Here is a 19,747-nt window from a genome sequence, read left to right as displayed (position 1 = left end):
AGCTATCAAAACTATTAATAGTTCGATAACTGTATGTCAGAGAATCCCAAACTTCTAGAAGTAGTTTCTCTCCCTATGAAAAGGCTGCATTGCAGAAAAAAAAAAGACAGCGATACATAGGGAATATATTTTGCAGGGAAATGTGAATTTCTTGAGTGCAAGTGTCAAATAAAGGGAACACTGTACTTAGTCATTTTTTTTACTAGCTAAGTCTTTCTGGCTTACCTGTGGTAGGACTCCAAAGGCTTTCCTCCACTGTTGCAAAGTTACTGAATCCCAAGACACACCATCTATCTGGATTTCTCCTTTGGTGTTCAGCAGTCTCAAAAAAGCCAGTAACAAAGTGCTCTTCCCTGATCCAGTTCTTCCCAAGAGGCCCACCTAGAATATCAGTGATGGAATTACTCCTGTGACAGATAGATACAATACCATAAATGTAATCTGATATTATACATTAATAAAAAACCCCACTGGAACCGTTTTCTTGTTGCTGTTGTTGTTTTTTAAATCATCACCAGGGGAAGTTTCACTTATTCATTCAAACCTTTTTGCACACTTCAAATTCTGACCAAAATTGATCTGGAACAGAGCAACCCTGGAAGACAATATAGAAACTGGCCATAACAGATTGGACCCCTGATGCTGGGTTCATTTATTACTGACCTTTACTAACAGCAAAAAGGTTGAAAATGCCCATTTTGCATGGAAGAAAACAAAGATACAGTGTCTTAATGCACTAATTTTTTTTTAACATCTTTATTGGGGTATAATTGCTTTACAATGGTGTGTTAGTTTCTGCTTTATAACAAAGTGAATCAGTTATACATATACATATGTTCCCACATCTCTTCCCTCTTGCGTCTCCCTCCCTCCCACCCTCCTTATCCCACCCCTCCAGGCTGTCACAAAGCACCGAGCTGATCTCCCTGTTAATGCACTAATTTTTGAGAATGGGCTCAAGCCAGAAGCAGAGACCTGTAGCTTGATCTAGTTCCAAACATGAATATGAGTTTGAAAATTAATAAATCTGCAACGGTTCTAATATTTAGATACTGCCATAGTAAAATAAGCGAGCATCAAGTTTAGGCCTAAAATAAAGAATAAGTTCACATTCTCACAGAAGGCAGGTTGGGCCTTACCACTCCTCAGTGGATAAGCACATGGACAGTTGTCAAATCAACTTTTTATATCCATTCTGATTGGCAAGAAGAGAATTTTAGGAAGCAAAAGGGATATTAAGGAAAAGAAAAAACTAGTCTTGTTCCTTAAAGACTGTAAGAACACAGCACGGAAGTGAGAAGGCTGTGCACTGCAAGGAGAGAAGAGGTGCCTCATGTGCCCCACAGGGAGCTGACTCTGTGTTCTGATGCCAGCCCAGACCCAGCTCTTAGAGGAAGATGCTGTGAGTGGGACAGAACATTTCTGCAGTCATTAGCTAAACCCTGAATAAAGCGCTCGACATTTAGTGGCACTGAATGTTTCTTTCTTTCCCCTTACATTATTGCTATTTCTTTTTTATCATTTGGCCTTTTTACAAGAGAGCTGAACAAATGGTCTTGTAAATCGTGCTTTTTACACTATTTGTGGTAAAGGACAGTTTTGCTTTGTGTTTTAGTTTCCAATCCACCATCAGTACTTTAAAAAGTAGAAAATAAAAATGAATTTCTAAATGCTTACTCTCAATTTCTATACTTATTACAGACTAGTAACAGTTTCTAAACCAGAACTAGTTACAGACCACAATAAATGCTTGAGAGTGTACAGAAACCCACAATAATAACTTATTGAATACTGATTAGGAAGCTGGTAGTAAACTAGGCCTTTAGGTAAGCTGATTAAACAAAAGTGACACAATTGTCTTTCTGTCTATCATAAGAGCCCTATAATGGGAGTTTCACACGTTTGTTTTCTGAGACAACTGAGAAAATCAGATAAACAACAGGTTATACATAACACCCTGTTGAGGTTCTTCATACTACTAATCACAATTGGTAATTATTTTATTTATTCTTTCCTTGATTATTGCTTGTATTCACCCAAAGAATATAAGTTCAAAAAGGGCAGGGTAATCTATCTTGTTTTCCACTGAATTCTCATCACCTGGCATAGTGGTTGGCTCACATAAATACTCAATAAAAACTTATTTGGATTGACTGAGAGACAGTCAGATGGAAGGCTGAATGGATGGATGGACAGACAGACAGATAGGTGGGTGAGCAGGTGGGTAGATAGAGGGAAGGAAGGAAGGAAGGAGGGGAGGAAGGGAGGGAGGGTAGATGAATGAATAAACTTATTTAGTAGATCTAATAAATAAATGGATAGAGTCAATTTTGGTCAATTACCAGATCAACTCTTAATTTAAAAATCTTGTGGAATTTCATATGCACACTTCTATTTCTGAATCAGCCCATGTTGTACAAACACATTCACCACACATCATGATTTTCCAAACACAACAGTAAGGCTTTGTATAAGCAATCTGAGTATGCCCTGTGTAGATGAGGCATGAGGAAAGAGAAGCAAAGGCAAGTTCAAGAGCAGGAAGTGATCTGCTCTAAAGTCATATCAAGCACTTTTGATGAAAAGTTCCTTGAGTTTCAGACTCTTAAATCATTAGCCAGGATTCTAATGATTAGGATAAATGACTACATTCCTTTTCCTTAAGAAGCAAATATTGAATGTTTAGAGAACACAGGTTTTATGTTGGGATAAAACCGGATTCAGAGGCAATTTGTAAATCTTTAGCTTTAAAGTTTTTAGCTATCGCTCTGGTTTCCTTATATTGTTGAACTGCTGGCATTGCATTATGCCACACACGGTTTTCAACAGCGCGGAATCTAATTGGTTCATACATAACAAAGTCTTCTGTTGTTTATATAATTGGCACATAATAATTCTTTTCCAGGATTTGTTTTTCCAGGCTTCTCAGTGATCTGTTGAATAAGGCCAGAGTACTTCCCGCAAATAAGCTTTTAAGATAGATCTTAATTCCAAGTCAATGTTTTCTAGTAACTTCAGTGTACCTCCTCTTTGAGAACTTTGGATCAAGATAAATCAAAATGTTATGTGGAAAGTTAAACAGTGTTGAGTTTGGTGCTAGCTGTAATTGCATTGTACCATGACTAGAACAGTCTCAGTACATTCTTTTCAGAGTGTCTTATTCACCATTTTAATACTGCAACAGATTGAAACCTGTTGTAATTATTTTTCATCTCCTTTAGTCTCCAGAAATCAAGATGCCAAATCAAATGAAATTTGGATCCCCAGAGTTATAATAATTGTAACTTTTATATGTCGATTATTAATCTGTTTATTATTAATAAAACATAATTCCTAACATAATAAGTTCTTGAGACTATGCTCCTTATAAAACCAGTATAAGACAGAAGTCCATATGCGTTTAACAAATCAAATAGATACTAAGCACTTATGCTGCTATGATCTGGGCCCTTGATATTGTTTGAATTGTTTGTGGCATCTTAGTATTTTAAAGAGACTACAAATGGAGAGAGCAGATAAGCTCACCCAAAAGAACAGACCTTGAAGTCTGATTCAATATCTATTTAATCAGAGAACCATCCAGTACTGTAATATATACAATATATCATCTGAGGCATTTTGTTAATTCTAGGTTTATCATGAAAGACCTAGCTCCAGATTAAAATCACAGCCTGTATTTTGAGAGGAAAGAGAAAAGGAAAAAAAGGAAGAGATATTCTAGTTAGGGGAAGGTGATGTTAAAAATTTAGGCAAAAATCAAAAGCTTTTAAGAAAAAACTATTTGAGACTGAAAAGAAAAATAAGTTTTTTTTAAGTTACTGTTTTTAAGTTAAAGTTATGAAATACTTTCTACATTTCTCATGCGTTGAAAATAAAATTTAAATCACAGGTTCTGTGAAGCAAAGGCCTAAATTAAGAGCCAAGAAAGTAATAGGACATCTCTTCACTAAAGTAATTTCTATGAACAAAGTGTTTTAATATGAATATTGAATCATTTTTATGCATAAAATATTGATTTTTTCCTCTTTTCACCATGCTATAGGCTGAATATTTGTGTCTCTCCTAAATTCATATGTTGAAATCCTAACCCCCAATGTGACAGTATTAGGAGGTAGGGCCTCCCAAATCATGGGAGGTGATTTGGTCATGAGGGTGGAGCCTTCATGAATGGGATTAGTGCACTTATAAAAGAGGCCCCAGAGAAATCCCTTGTCCCTTCCACCATGTGAGGTTACAGTGAGAAGACAGACACCTATGATGAAGTGGGCTCTCATCAGACACTGAACCTGTGGGGCCATGATCTTGGACTTCCCAGACTCCAGAATTGTGAGAAATAAATTTCTGTTGTTTATAAGTCATGAAACCTATGATATTTTGTTATAGCAGCCTGAATGGACTCAGACACACCATAGAACCAAGAACACTGAAATTCATTAAAAGTTAAACAAGAAATGCCCATTTAGGTCCTTTTCAAATGTTTTCTCTCTCTCTTTTAAGAAGATGAATTAGACCACAGTTAAGATTGCAGGACTTTTGGATAATAGAAATAATATACAGATGGTCCCTGACTTAAGATGGTTTGACTTACAATTTTCTGACTTTACAATGATGCAAAAGCAATATGCATTCAGTAGAAACTGTACTTTGAATTCTGAATTTTGATCTTTTCCTGGGCTAGTGATATGTGGTATGATACTCTCTCATGATGCTGGATAGCAGCAGTGAGCTGCAGCTCCCAGTCAGCCATGTGATTATGAGGGTAAACAACTGATACACTCACAACCTTTCCATAACCATACAACCATTCTGTTTTCACTCAGTATAATATTAAATAAAGTACATGAGATATTTGACACTTTATTATAAAATAGGCTTTGTGTAAGATAACTTTGCCCAACTGTAGGCTAACGTAAGTGTTCTGAGCTTGTTTAAGGTAGGCCAGGCTAAGCTATGATGTTCAGTAGATTAAGTGTATTAAATGCATTTTTGACTTAATATTTTCAACTTATGATGGGTTTAATAGGACATAACCCCATCATAAGTCAAGGAAGATCCATACTAAACTTGAGCCAACTTCTTAATCACTATGCAAGAAGTTTTTGGGGGGGCATCTTGTTACAGTTTGTAAGATGTTGTTAAAGGTTCTAAGGGCAAAGCAGTAGAAATTACATTCTTAAGAGAGTTGCTCAGAATAACATTTTAAGAATCAATTCCTACTGTAATCAATCATATGACCTAGAAGTAGGTATAATCCATTCATTCATTCATGCATTTAACATATAGTAAGCTAGGCAATGTGCCAGGCAAAGGGACAAAAAAAATTGAAAAACAAGACTTCTAGTTTCTGGTCCAGCATATAAGGAATTTGGGTGTCATCACTCTATATTAACAACAAGTGAAAAGCTGAGCAAACTGAAAATCAAAACTCTTCTTAGATCCTTCAGAAAATGAAGTCACAGGGCAAATCACTGCCACCACAAGTGGAGAGACAGACAGAATCACAACTTACTGGAACAGAAACCCATGATCAGAAACCTCCATAGCAACTCGAGCGAGGGTAGGGAAATCTAAACTGTAACCAACAAATTGCTGGAGGCTCAGTGTGGTCAAGTCTGAGAGTAAAAACCTCCCAGGGAGGTTATTCATAGAGAGGTCCCCACACTTTTGTAAGTATTACCTCCAGAAGCTCAATCACAGAGGTCCCCACACTTTTGTAAGTATTACCTCCAGAAGCTCAAAGTACACAGAAATACCCTCTGGTGCATCCAGCAGGAAGATGTGGGAAACCACAATTTCATAATATTACAGAACATTCTGTTTTTCTTAACAAGGCCTCCTTCAAGAGAAACTATTTTACCAGAACCTAACCTACTGGGTTTTTTATTAGAACCTAACTGACTGAAGAAAGGAGAATACTCAACTCCAGCCCACATAAGTGTACTGTTGCACCTAAGGGGGAGAAAAATCTGAGAAGCACTTGTGAAGTTCACTGCTCAAGGGCACAGTCTCAATAAAAGACTGAGACCTAATTATAGGACAACAGAACACTTCCCTTTCCCCCAGACCTTACACCACTAAAGGCCTAATTATCAGTTTCTTTTATCTAGTATGTCATGCCCACCTTTCAACAAAAAAATCACAAGGTAGGGAATTCCCTGGCGGTCCAGTGGTTAAGACTTCGCCTTCCAATGCAGGGGGTACAAGTTCGATCCCTGGTGAAGGAGCTAAGATCCCATATGCTTCGTGGCCAAAAAACCAAAATAAAAAACAGAAGCAATATTGTAACAAATTCAATAAAGACTTTAAAAATGGTCCACGTCAAAAAAAAAAAAAAACTTTAAAAAAAAATTACAATGTACGCTAAAAGGCAAAAAACACAGTATGAAGAGATTGAGCAAGCATCAGAACCAGAGTCAGATATGCCAGAAATGTTGGGATTATTAGTCTAGGAATTCAAAACAACTATGAATAATATGCTAAGAGCTCTACTGGAAAAAGTAGAAAACATGCAAGAACAGATAGTGTAAGCAGAGAGAATGAAATTTTAATAAAATTAAAAAAGAAATGCAAGAGATAAAAAACAACAACAACACTTTAACAGGAATGAAGAATGGCTATGATGGGCACAGCAGACTGAACATGGCTAAGGAAAAAAAACCTGTGAGCTTGAGGCTATGACAACAGAAACCTCCAAACCAAAAAGCAAAGAGAAAAAGACTAAAAAACAGAATATCCAAGAACTGTGGGACAATTACAAAAGGTATAATATACCGCCAATGGAAATACCAGAAGGAGAAGAAACAGAGAAAGGAACAAAAATATTTGAAACAATAATGACTCAGAACTTCCCCAAATTAATGTCAAAAACTAAACCACAGGTCCAGGAAGTTCAGAACACCAAGCAGGATAAATGCCAAAAAAACTACATGTAGGCATATTATATTCAAACTACAGAAAATCAGAGATAAAGAAAAATTCTTGAAAGAAGCCAGAGGGAAAAAAACCACCTTACTTATAGAGGAACAAAGAAAAGAACTAAATTCAACTATTCTTCAGAAAACATGCAAGCAAAAAAAGAATGGAGTGAAATATTTAAAGTGTTGAGAGAAAAGAACCACCAAGCTAGAATTCTGTACCTTGTGAAATTATCCTTCAAAAGATAATGGAGAAATAAAGAGTTTCTCAAACAAAAATCAAGGGAATTTGATGCCAGTAGATCAGCTTTGCAATAAGTGTTTTAAAAAGTTCTTTAGGAAAATTATTTAAGCCAGAAATTCTGATCTACGTAAAGAAAGGAAGAGCATCAGAGAATGAATAAGTGAAGGTAAAATAAGAAATATTATTTTTCTTATTCTTAATTGATCTGACAGGTAGTAGTGTGTTCAAAATAATAATAGCAACAATGTATTCAATTATGTCTATTTATATATATGCTTCTGTATAAGTGAAATGAATGGCAGCAACAATACAAGGGACAAAGAGGGAGGAAGTGGGAATACAGTTGACCCTTGAACAACACAGGTTTGAACTGTGCAAGTCCACTTACATGCAGATTACTTTCAATAGTAAACACTACAGTGCTACAATATCTAGAGTTGGTTGAATTAGATGATGCAGAACTGCGGATAAAGAGGGACCATGTGTACAGAGCAATCCCGGATAAACAAAGAAGATATTTTCGACTGTGCAGAGGGTGGGCACCCCCTACCTCTACTCTGTTCAGGGGGTCAACTGTATTTTGTTATAATAACATACTTCCAAGACCTGTGAGGCACTATAGTGTTGTTTAAAGGTAACCTGGATTAGTTGAAAACATTTATTGCAAATTTTAGGGCAACTACAAAAAATTTTAATCTCTCTCACCTATTTCTCTCATCCTCCCAGTGCCCACCCCTCTGGCAACCACTTATTCTCTGTATCTATGGCTCTCTGTTTTGTTATATTTGTTCATTTTTTTGTTTTTAGAGTTCATGTATAAGTGAAGCCAGATGGTATTTGTCTTTCCCTAATTTCACTTTAAAGAAATAAACCCACTTTAAATGTAAAGGCATATATAAATAGATTAAAAGTACAGAAAAAGATATACCATGTTAATACTAATTAAAGAAAGTTGTAGTAACTAATTTTACACAGAGCAGACATCAGAGCAAGAGAAATTATCAGATAAGGGGTACCATATAATGATAAAGGGGCCAATACTCCAGAAAGACATAATAATTTTTAATGTGTGTATGCCTAACAGTGTGTCAAAATAACATGAGGCAAAAACTGACAGAACTGCAAAGAGAAATAGACGAATCCACTATTAAGTTGGAGACTTCAATATTCCTCTATCAAAAATGGACAGACACAGAAGTTAGAAAATCAGTAAGGATATAGTTGAACTCTACACAATCATCAGTCAATTGGATATAATTAACACCTATAGACTACTTCATCCAACAACAGCAAAATAACATTATTCTCAAGCTCACAGGGAACATTCACCAAGATAAATCACATTATGGGTCATAAAACACAATTTAACGAATTCAAGAGAATGCAACTCATACAATGTATGCTCTCAGACCATGATGGAATTAAACCAGAAATCAATAACAGAAAGACAGCTGGAAAATCCCCAAATACTTGGACATTAAAAAACACATAGGTTAAAAAAGAAATCTCAAGGGAAAAAAGATTTCAAATAAATGAAAATAAAAAAGAAATTTATCAGAGTTTGTGGTATGCAGCAAAAGCAGTACAGAGGGAAATTTATAATATTAAATGCTATAGAAAATAAGAAATATCTAATATAGAAATATCTAATATATCTCATACAAGAAATATATATTTGTAGTATAATATAAATATCTTGTATAGAAAAGAATATGTAATACAAAAAAGAAGAAATATCTAAAATCAATAATCTAAGCTTCCATCTTAGGAAACCAGAAAAAGAAGACTAAATTAAATCCAAATTAGGCAGAAGAAAAATAAATAAATAACAATTACAGTAGAATCAACCAATTGAAAATAGGAAATTGGTAGGGAAAATCAATGAAACTAAAAACTGGTTCTCTGAAAAGATCATTACATTTTATAAGTTTCTAGCCAGGCTAACTAAGAAAATAAGGAGATGACACAAATTACTAACATCAAAATGAAAGAATATTTACCTTATTTAGCATAAGGAATGTGGTTAATATTGTAATAACTTTGTATGGGGATGAATGGTTACTAGACTTATTGTGGTGACCATTTCATAATGTATGCAGATGTCAAATCACTATGTAGTACACCTGAACCTTACATAATATTGTATGTCAACTATATTTCAATTAAAATTTTTTTTAAAGAAATGAAAGAGGGCAAGTCACTACATCTCTTAATACATATTATTAATAGTAAAGAAATACTATGAACAACTCTATGCCCACTAGTTTGATAACTTAGATGAAATGAACAAATTCCTTAAAAGATACAATCTGCCAAAACACGTAAGAAGAAATAGACAATCTGAATAGGCATATACTTTTTAAAGAAATTGAATTGATAATTAATAACCTTCCAAATTGGAAAGCACCAATCCCAGATAGATTCACTGGTGAATTCTACAAATCACCTAAAGTAGAATTTCTACCAATTTTCTACAATCTCATTCAGAAGACAGAAGCAAAAGGGATACATCCTAAATCATTCTATGAAACCAGCATTGCCATAATACCAAAACTAGACATTACAGATCATGATCATGAACACAGATGCAAAATGCTTTAAAAAATTAACAAATGAAATCCAACAATGTATAAAGAGAATTATACACCATGACCAAGTGGGATTTATCCCAGATATGCAGGGTTGGTTCAACATTTGAAAATCAATTAATACAATCCATCATATCAATGGGCAAGAAAAATAATACGGCCATATCAACAGATGCAGAAAAAGTCTTTGACAAAATCCACCATCAATGCCTGATAAAAACTCTTAGCAAAGTAGGAATAGAGGGAAAGGTCATCAACTTGATAAAGAACCTCTGCAAAAACCCTACAGCTATTATTACTGAATGATGAAAAATGTGAAGCTTTCCCACTAAGATCAACATCAAGGCGAGAATGCCCCCTCTTACAACTGCTTTCAGCATCCTAATCTTAGCTAATGCAAGACAAGAAAAGGAAATAAAAGGCATACAGATTGAGAAGAACAAAATAAAACTGTTTTTGTTCGCAGATGATGTTATCATCTATGTAGAGAGTGCAAAAGGATCAATACTAAAACTCCTGGAACTAATAAGTGACTATAGGAAGATTGCAGGATACAAGGTTAATATACATAAGTCAACTGCTTTCCTACATACCAGCAATGAACAAGTGGAATTTTAAATTAAAAACAAAATACAATTTACATTAGCACTCCCCAAAATGAAATACTTAGGTATAAATCTAAAAAAATATACACAAGATCAGGATGAGAAAAACTACAAAAAGTGATGAATTAAATCGAAGAAAAATTAAACAAGTGGAGAGATATTCCATGTTCATGGATAGGAAGACTCAATATTGTCAAGATGTTGGTTCTTCTCAACTTGATCTATAGATTCAGTGCAATCCCAGTCAAAATCCCAGCAAGTTATTTTGTGTATATGGCAAACTGATTCTAAAGTTTACATGGAGATGCAAAAGAACAGTCAACACATTATTGAAGGAGAAGAACAAAATCAGAGAACTGACACTACTCAACTTCGATGATTTGGGAAGTTGACTTAAAATATTAAGGCAGTCTAATAAGAACACCTTCAGTTTTCCAGCTTTTTGCTCAATGATTCTCTTTAACTCCACTTCTCTTTAACTCCACTTATCTCCTTTCCTCCTGTCTCAAGAAACAAAACAAAACAAACAAACAAAAAAAAAACCCCAACTACTCCTACAGGACAAAGGCATATCCCTCTATATACCCATCCTCTTAGACAGATGTTCTTGCTTTCTCTCTCCCGCCACCAACATTGGCGTTCTATATAACCCCTCAATTTAGGAATCACCCATTCCCTAAGCCTTTACAGTTGGAATTCTACCCTCACTCTTCTACATCACTCCTCTACACCTAAAGACTCTCTTAAATATGGGTTCTCACAAGTAGATAGGCATGTATCAGCACCACCTGGAAGGTGTGATAAAACACAGACCACTGTTCCCACCCCTTGGGCAGTAGGGCTCAGTGAGGCTCAAAGATATGCATTTCTTGCAAGTTTTCAAGTGACACAGATGATGCTGGTGCAGGAACCACACTTTGAGAACCACTGCTCTCAAAGACCATGTGGTAGCAAAATCAATTAGGATTTTCTGAGTTATCACCTCCCTTTATTGCTTTGGCTCTCAAGATCCATAATCTGCACCAACTTGCACGAATCTTGGATCCAATTACATCCTTTATGCATCCTCCAGTCATCGAATGGCTGAACCAGTCATTGTTTTCCACACATGCTCCATGCCTCATGCTTTTCCCTCTGCCTACAGCACCCTTCTTCACCCACCTTAATTATTCAAATCACAGTTTATGTCTTGAAGCCTCATTCTAAATGCCACTTCCTGTGGAAAACCTTCCCTGAATAGCCCAACTCCTAGCCAAATGATAATAACTGCTTCCTCTTCTGAACTATCTTAGCATTTTATCTATATATCTCTTATTCAAAGGTATAATTTTTTGGGGGGGGAGGGGAGCTCTTTTCAAGAATAAAGATTTCAAAACTATAAACACAAAATTATGTACAGGGCCTTGAAAGGGGCTCAGGCAAGTGAAGTTCTTTGAAACCTCAGCCTTGTTAGCTTCAGAGTAATTCTGCTTTAGCTGTTACTGGATTTCACATTTCCCCTTTTAGAATGACATCTTCTGTGACAGATCTCTCTCTCTCTTTCTGTCTTCTGTCTTCTTTCTTCTGCTCCTTCTTTTTCTTCTTTTAAGAGAAGCAGGTAAAATAGGACTTTGAGGTCAGACAGATCTGAGTTTGAGATCCCTGCTACTTCACTCACTTAACTGATTGTTAGTTTCTTCCACTATGCACAAAAAGGGTAATAACATCTACCTTTGGAGTTAAAATAAGATCAAATGTGATAGCAAATAAAGGTCTTTAAACAGTGCTTAGGACATGATAAGCACTCTATAAACATCTATAGCCTTATGTGAGTGATTTTCAATTCCCCCAAAGCACCTAGGGAGTGTCTTGCAAAGACACATCACCTGCTTCCTGTATAAAGGTTCAGAGAAGATGGAATGCCTGAGCATATTGTTTCTTCCTCATTTTACAGCATCTCTGATTACTACTCTCGCATCAAGGAAACTACCTACAAAAACGAGGACCCTGAAACTCTGTCACTCTACTCGGACTTGTTTGTATTTAATTTAGTGGGCAACTGAGCATTGGAAAAGCAAATGGATGGGAGAATGTTGGGAGGAGGGAAAGCAAATAATTTACCAAATCTATTCCTCCTGTGGATCAACCTATCTGCTGCTGTTGTTATAACTTCACAGCGCTTTTGGCATCCATCCTGGTGACCCTCAGCTGCCTATGGCATTCACTGATGTATAAGCAAGAAAGAGTACTTAATTATGCTTTTCTCAATGGAAGGGAAGAATGAAGGCAAACCATTAATTTTACTTAGTTCCGAAGCATAACTTTAGACAACTTCATTCTAATATTAGGGGAAAATTCAGTCTAAAACCTAGTCTTTCCATTTATGCCCATTTATACTTTTCTCTCAGAAAAAAAAATCTCATTCTTGATGAGCATAAATATAATAGAGAGCTAATTTTAGTAGTATGTGAATATATTTTTCCTAACTAGACTAAAAGGTAAGTCAAAATTTCCAGTGTGCAATTTCAAGCCATTTAGCATAAGATGTAGAAAATTTTTGCTCCCTCTATACATTTTTCTTATCAGAACTTTGCCTAATACATCCAATTATCAAACATTCCTAAACCCATGGGCAAAAGCAAGTGAAAACAGTCTGTTTCTGTGTTGGTGACAGTGATGGTGGCCTAACGAAACTTACTGACCATTATCTCCCCAGTTAAAAAAAAAATCTCTGTTTGAGATTAAACCACAGAGAGATGAAGTTTTAAAATTCAGTTTTCAGCGAATTCGTTGGTGGCGCAGTGGTTAAGACTTCGCGCTCCCAATGCAGGGGGCCGGGTTAGATCCCCGGTCAGGGAACTAGATCCCAAATGCATGCCACAACTAAGGAGCTGGTGAGCTGCAACTAAGACCAGCGCAACCCAATAAATATTTTTAAAAATAAATAAAATAAAATTCAGTTTTCATAAGAAGTGGCCCTATTGTATTCTACCTCAATTTAAATGGAAAAGAAAGCAATCAAAACAATATAATACTCCTGCTAGATTTATAGAGCGGCCCAGAATAAGGAATCTGGAGAGAATGCAAAATCACATTTACACAGCATAAAATGTAGGGAGAATGACCATCCCCTTCTCTAAGAATCAATTCCAGAATCCGTATATTTGAGTAACTTCTGTGAATTCAGCCCAGCGCTGGGATCCATAAAAAACACTTCAAAATAGTACAAGGTTATTTTTGCTTATTAAATAATAAAAAATTATTGCTTCATAAATAATTATAACTTAGCACATTATTGGGAAAAAAATTTAACAATCCATACCTTGATGAAAACTCCAACTAAACAAGAAAATTGGAAAAAGCTAAGAAAAAAAGTACCACTTGTTTGAAAGAGTGTCAATTACATAAAATTTAAGAAAACTTTAGATGGAGTCAGCAACAAAATATTTCCCTCACCTGAAATGGAAGATAGTTACAAGATGCAAAATCTAAAACATGTTATAATTTTGGTTTATTTAACAGCTTCTTTAGTTGGTAAGGTAGCAATCAATTAGATATTCTGCAAGTAGAATCACATTTAAAATGGTCCCGGGGCTTCCCTGGTGGCGCAGTGGTTGAGAATCCGCCTGCCAATGCAGTTCGATTCCTGGTCCAGGAAGATCCCACATGCCACAGAGCAACTAAGCCTGTGCACCACAGCTACAGAGCCTGTGCTCTAGAGCCCGTGAGCCACAACTATTGAGCCTGCATACCGCAACCACTGAAGCCCACGCACCTAGATCCCGTGCTCTGCAACAAGAGAAGCCACTGCAATGAGAAGCCTGCGCACCGCAACGAAGAGTAGCCCCTGCTCACCACAACTAGAGAAAGCATGTGCACAGCAACAAAGACCCAACTCAGCCAAAAATAAATAAGTCAAATAAATTAATTTTTTTAAAAAAAAGATCCCATTATATGCCCAGGAGTGGGATTGCTGGATCATATGGTAGCTCCATTTTTAGTTTTTTAAGGAAACTCCATACTGTTCTCCATAGTGGCTGTATCAATTTACATTCCCACCAACAGTGCAAGAGGGTTCCCTTTTCTCCACACCCTCTCCAGCATTTATTATTTGTAGACTTTTTGATGATGGTCACTCTGACCAGTGTGAGGTGATATCTCACTGTAGTTCTGATTTGCATTTCTCTAATAATTAGTGATGTTGAGCATCTTTTCATGTGTTTTTTGGCCATGTGTATGTCTTCTTTGGAGAAATGTCTATTTAGATCTTCTACCCATTTTTTGATTGGGTTGTTTGTTTTTTGATATTGAGCTGCATGAGCTGTTTGTATAAGCAACCTAAATGTCCATTGACAGAGGAATGGATAAAGAAGATGTGGCATATATATATATATAATATATATATATATATATAATGGAATATTACTCAGCCATAAAAAAGAACGAAATAATATCATTTCCAGCAACATGGATGGACCCAGAGATTGTCATACAGAGTGAAGTAAGTCAGAAAGAGAAAGACAAATATCATATAATATTGCTTATATGTGTAACCTAGAAAAATGGTACAGATGAACTTACTTGCAAAGCAGAAATAGAATTACAGATGTAGAAAACAAACTCATGTTTACCAAGGGGGAAAGAGGTGAGTGGGATGAATTGGGGGATTAGGACTGACATATATACACTACTATGTATAAAATAGATAACTAATGAGCACCTACTGTATAGCACAGGGAGCGCTACTCAGTGCTCTGTGGTGACCTAAATAGGAATGGAATCTAAAAAAGAGTGCATATATGTATATATATAACTGATTCACTCTGATGTACAGCAGAAACTAACATAACATCGTAAAGTAACTATACTCCAATAAAAATTAATACAAAAATAAAATAAAATGGTTCCATTATATAGACTCAGGACTTTGCAAAGTATATTTCACATGAAACAATGACTTCATATAATAACTTGAAAATATTTATGTTCAATATTGGTCCTAGTCTACAATAACAGTGTTACAAATGGATTCTACTAACACATTGCTTTAGGCTGCTGAAATTCACTTACTGAACACAGGTTTAACAAAGGAAGCAATGTTTAAATCTCACCCTCTGGCCAGGACTTATTGAGAAGGAAATGTTCTCTAATATGGCATTCCCACCGTCTATATACTTCACTGTGAGGTCTTTCACGGTCATTCGGCCCCCTGAGGGCCAGATGTCATCTTTCTTCACATGATGATTCTCGATAATCATAACTTTTGAGAGCTGGCCATCCTTGGATGGTTTCAGTGACTTGTTAGGTTTACCATCTTCTGCTGGCATATCAATAAACTTAAAGACTCGGCTCACAGATCGCATCTGAAATAAAAATAATTTTTAATTTTTCTTTAAGAGCTGCAGACAATGTCGTAATTAGTTTGGTGTTTGCTAAAAAATAACTTTTAAGATGGGATGCTAGCTAGTCGTCACTTGGTTATTTGTTAGGTTTTTCAATGAACTAACAGGAAATAACTGGATGTAATTAAAAGCTTAACCAAGAGAATTAACTAGGATTTCTATAAATGTGCTCTGTATAAAACTGCTTGTTTTTGTGATCAGTAAATTCTCAGTTATGCAAGTCACACATAAATAGCCAAACTCTACTCAAGGGAATAGATGATGTCAAGGGGAAAACTTTTTTCTACCATGAGTAGTACTACACAATGTTTTACAACTGGTATATTATAATAAAATGTTTCACACCTCTAAACCACTACATAAGAGTCTTGCCTTACTCTCACAGTACATTAATAACTATCAACAATTCTATGTCAGCTGGGTGGTAAGTGGACTCTTGAGGCTTAGTAAATTTTGAATAACCACAATAATCTTCAAACAAATTTAAGTCACTGGCATATATCTGTAGTTAAATATTACATTTTTAATCTGAATTACTTAAAGATCAATTTCCATTGCTGAGCAAAATGTGACTGTGTATAAGAGCTGTATTTAAAATTCAACCATTTTTAAAATTATTTTTTAAAATGTATTTTATTGAAGTATAGTTGATTTACAATGTTGTGTTAGTTTCTGATATACAGCAAAGTGATTCAGTTATGCATATGTATATAAATTCTTTTTCATATTCTTTTCCCTTATGGTTTATCACAGGATATTGAATATAGTTCCCTTGCAACAGTAGGACCTTGTTGTTTATCCATTCTATATATAATGGCTTGCATCTGCTAACCTCAAACTCCCAATCCATCCCCCACCCCTGCACTGCCTACCCTCCTTGGCAACCACAAGTCCATTCTCTATGTCTGTGAGTCTGTTTCTGTTTTGTAAATAAGTTCATTTGTGTCATATTTTAGATTCTACATATAAGTGATATCATATAGTATTTGTCTTTCTCCTTCTGACTTACTTCACTTAGTATGATAATCTCTAGTTGCATCCATGTTGCTGCAAATGGCATTAAGAAATTCAACTATTTTTCAAAGGTGCTTAAATTCTTTAACAAGAACATATTTCTCTGAACAACTATAATTTATTGGAATTTGATTTTTAAAATAGCCTGGCATATAATAAGCATCCAATAAATATTTGAAAAAATTTAAGTGAATAAAGGGATAAATATGTGAATGATTAAATATATAAATAAATAAATGAATAAGAAGAAAGAGTTGGAGACTTTGAATTCACTCAATTTCTTTTTTTTTTTTTTTTTTTGCGGTACACGGGCCTCTCACTGTTGTGGCCTCTCCCATTGTGGAGCACAGGCTCTGGACACACAGGCTCAGCGGCCATGGCTCACAGGCCCAGCCGCTCCGCGGCATGTGGGATCTTCCCGGACCGAGGCACAAACCCGTGTCCCCTGCATCAGCAGGCGTACTCTCAACCACGGCGCCACCAGGGAAGCCCTCAATTTCTATTTTTAAAAGATATCATCCTTGATTCTATGGCTTAGTCCTTCACAGGTGTTAACAGCTTACTAGACAGAAATTTTTTTGTCTTAAAAGTAATTGTTGATTCTGGCTTTACCCAGTCAAGATTTTAACCTTCTCCTTTACAATGTTAATTTCTTATCATTGTATTTATAGTTAAGGTTTAGATTATTAGAAATGATTCTTTTTGCAAAAAAATGGTGGGAAGAAATGCCTTTGGGCATATGTCTCTATTATTTCTATTTTTCATTATCAAAAGGTGAAATGGGAAGAATTCTTCACCTTTAGTATGAATGACTGGTAGATGAATCTGAGAAGTTTAGACATTGATCCTTAACTGAACATTAAAAGTTCCACCTTAGCAAATCTAATAGCGTTGCCTGTTTTCACATGCACTGATCAAGTCTGCTGTTTATAAAGAGCTTTCTTCTGTCTAGTAATTGTGTGCTTCAATTTCCTTCATCTTGAGACTATCTTTGAAGTATCTTCAATAATTATTCAAAATTCAAAAAGGGAATCCTTTTAAGCCAAACCCACTGTAAATGGAAGTGAAAAGTATCCAAAGCCCACATCCATCATAACTAACTCTAGAGGAAATGAAAGGCATATTATAACTAGTCCTCTGACATAGTATTTTAAATTCCAAATTATGGGTGATTTTCAGGGTTTGTTAAATCCTGATTCAGTTATTTTTTATTAATTTTGAATTAAAGTAAACTGTTGACATTGCTGCATGTCAATGCTGTGAAGAATTCTGAACTAGTCTTTGGTTAGGTGCTTTAGTATGTCAAGAAAGGTACTGTATAACAAAAATCTATCATATTTTCATACTTCCAAGCAATCAAAAAGAACATTTAAATATTGCTATCTAAACTACTCAAAATTATATGTGGTGTTATTAGAAAATGACATTCAAAACTACTATTTTGGTAGCACTAAAATGTAGTGGATAAGCTTTCTGTGTAAGGATTTGTGTTTGAGTACAGCAAATTACATTCTCCATTAGCAAGGGTGAATCCAGAACTTCTTTGTTTGCTTGTTTTTTGAATGCAGAACTTCTAATGTCAGCTATGATAGATGGAATGTACCTACCAAATTTAGAAAACAATTTTCAACTTGTCACCTTTCATATAGTCTAATTGCATAAAGTGACCCCAAGACAGGCTATTATAGTTACCCACAGCATGGTCGAATATCCCTGACCAAGAACTAGTTCACCTTAACAATGGGCACTCATCCACAGCACATGAACATTCACTCAACTCAATGGGTTAGAATATTTTCTGATGGGAAGAAAAGGTGGCTAGGGCAGACACCTGCATTATGGTCAGTTTATCAGCCACTGAAATGCCACTACTGAATAGATGATGTGGCCAGATAATGTTATGAATTGCTAACTAATTCCTTGTACCTCGCAGGCTCTCCAATTTGCACATTCTACTTTCACTGCCTCTCAAAGGAGAAGCTACATCAGAACCAGAGCACAGAAAATCATTTCTAGTCTTGCAAGTTGCAAAAATTTGCCTTTGTAGTCAGAGATTAACAGTTTGAAAATTTTGAGCCACATGAATATTGCCTTTTAAGTTTCAAAAACCAAAACCTGAAGGACACAAAGCACAGTGTTTATGTAAAAAACAGTAGTCATGGATGAAATTCTGATGGATGAGAAATAGCTTCTCTCCTCACTGCACAATCCAACTCATGAATGGGCTGAGACACCAGTTCCTCTTAGAAGAAGCACTCCCTTGCAACTGAACTCTGGTTCTCTCCTCGAGTAGATTTGAGGGATTTTAGAACATAGGAAGCCTATGCCTCATTTCTAAGGTGGAGCCAGGAATGAGGAGGGCCTCAGAGAAGCTTCCAGTGCCCGGCATGGCACAGGAGCAATAGAGTGGACACGGATGCTTGGCATGTCTAGACATAGATAACTTGACATCGCTTCAGACTTTCTTGTATTTCCAGAATGGTGCTGAAGGGAAGCCAAAGAATCCCAATGCTTTGATCCCTCAGGGTCTTCCATTCCTCAGAGACATGGAAGCAGCTGAGAGAGAGAGAGAGAGAGCTCACCTAGGGAGAGCTCAGAATCAGGACCAGAAGGACAAAGACCCCATAGACCTGGACTGTACACTTCTAGGTCAGAGATAGTCTCGGAGACAGCAAGCACAACAAGGGACAACCTAGGGCCAGACGCCCCCTCCTTCAGGGTCTTGGTATCCTGTAAACTCCACTCACAATTTATTATAGTTTCACTTCTAGGAAGATCTCTGTATTTGCTGAGGTTGTTTCTTCCACTCGGCGGAAGGCATGTTCAAATAGAAAATAAATTTGACTATAGCACAAGTCATATTTCTCGTACACTTGATTTCACAGACAAAGATTCATACCTGCAGTCAGGGATGGATCCAGGTTTGGTGGAACCTGAAACTTCAGTAATTTAGGGGACTCTTCTTAAGAAAAAGAATATATATACAATGAAATCTTAGCCA

General features: G+C 36.0%; 1 protein-coding gene across 1 annotated transcript in view; it reads right to left on the bottom strand.

Moving 5' to 3' along the window:
- The window catches only part of CFTR (CF transmembrane conductance regulator), a 196,137-nt gene that overhangs the window by 24,889 nt on the left and 151,501 nt on the right, over positions 1-19,747 (bottom strand). Inside the window, exons 22-23 of the mRNA XM_060020786.1 lie at positions 15,442-15,693; positions 226-381 (exon numbers count right to left, since the gene is read on the bottom strand). Coding sequence (XP_059876769.1) covers positions 226-381; positions 15,442-15,693 — 408 coding nt within the window. The remainder of the gene's footprint in view (positions 1-225; positions 382-15,441; positions 15,694-19,747) is intronic.

This window comes from Delphinus delphis, chromosome 9 (assembly GCF_949987515.2).
Source record: "Delphinus delphis chromosome 9, mDelDel1.2, whole genome shotgun sequence".
Taxonomy (NCBI): domain Eukaryota; kingdom Metazoa; phylum Chordata; class Mammalia; order Artiodactyla; family Delphinidae; genus Delphinus; species Delphinus delphis.
Note: the sequence above shows the minus strand (reverse complement) of the source record. Positions and strands in the feature narration are given on the sequence as shown.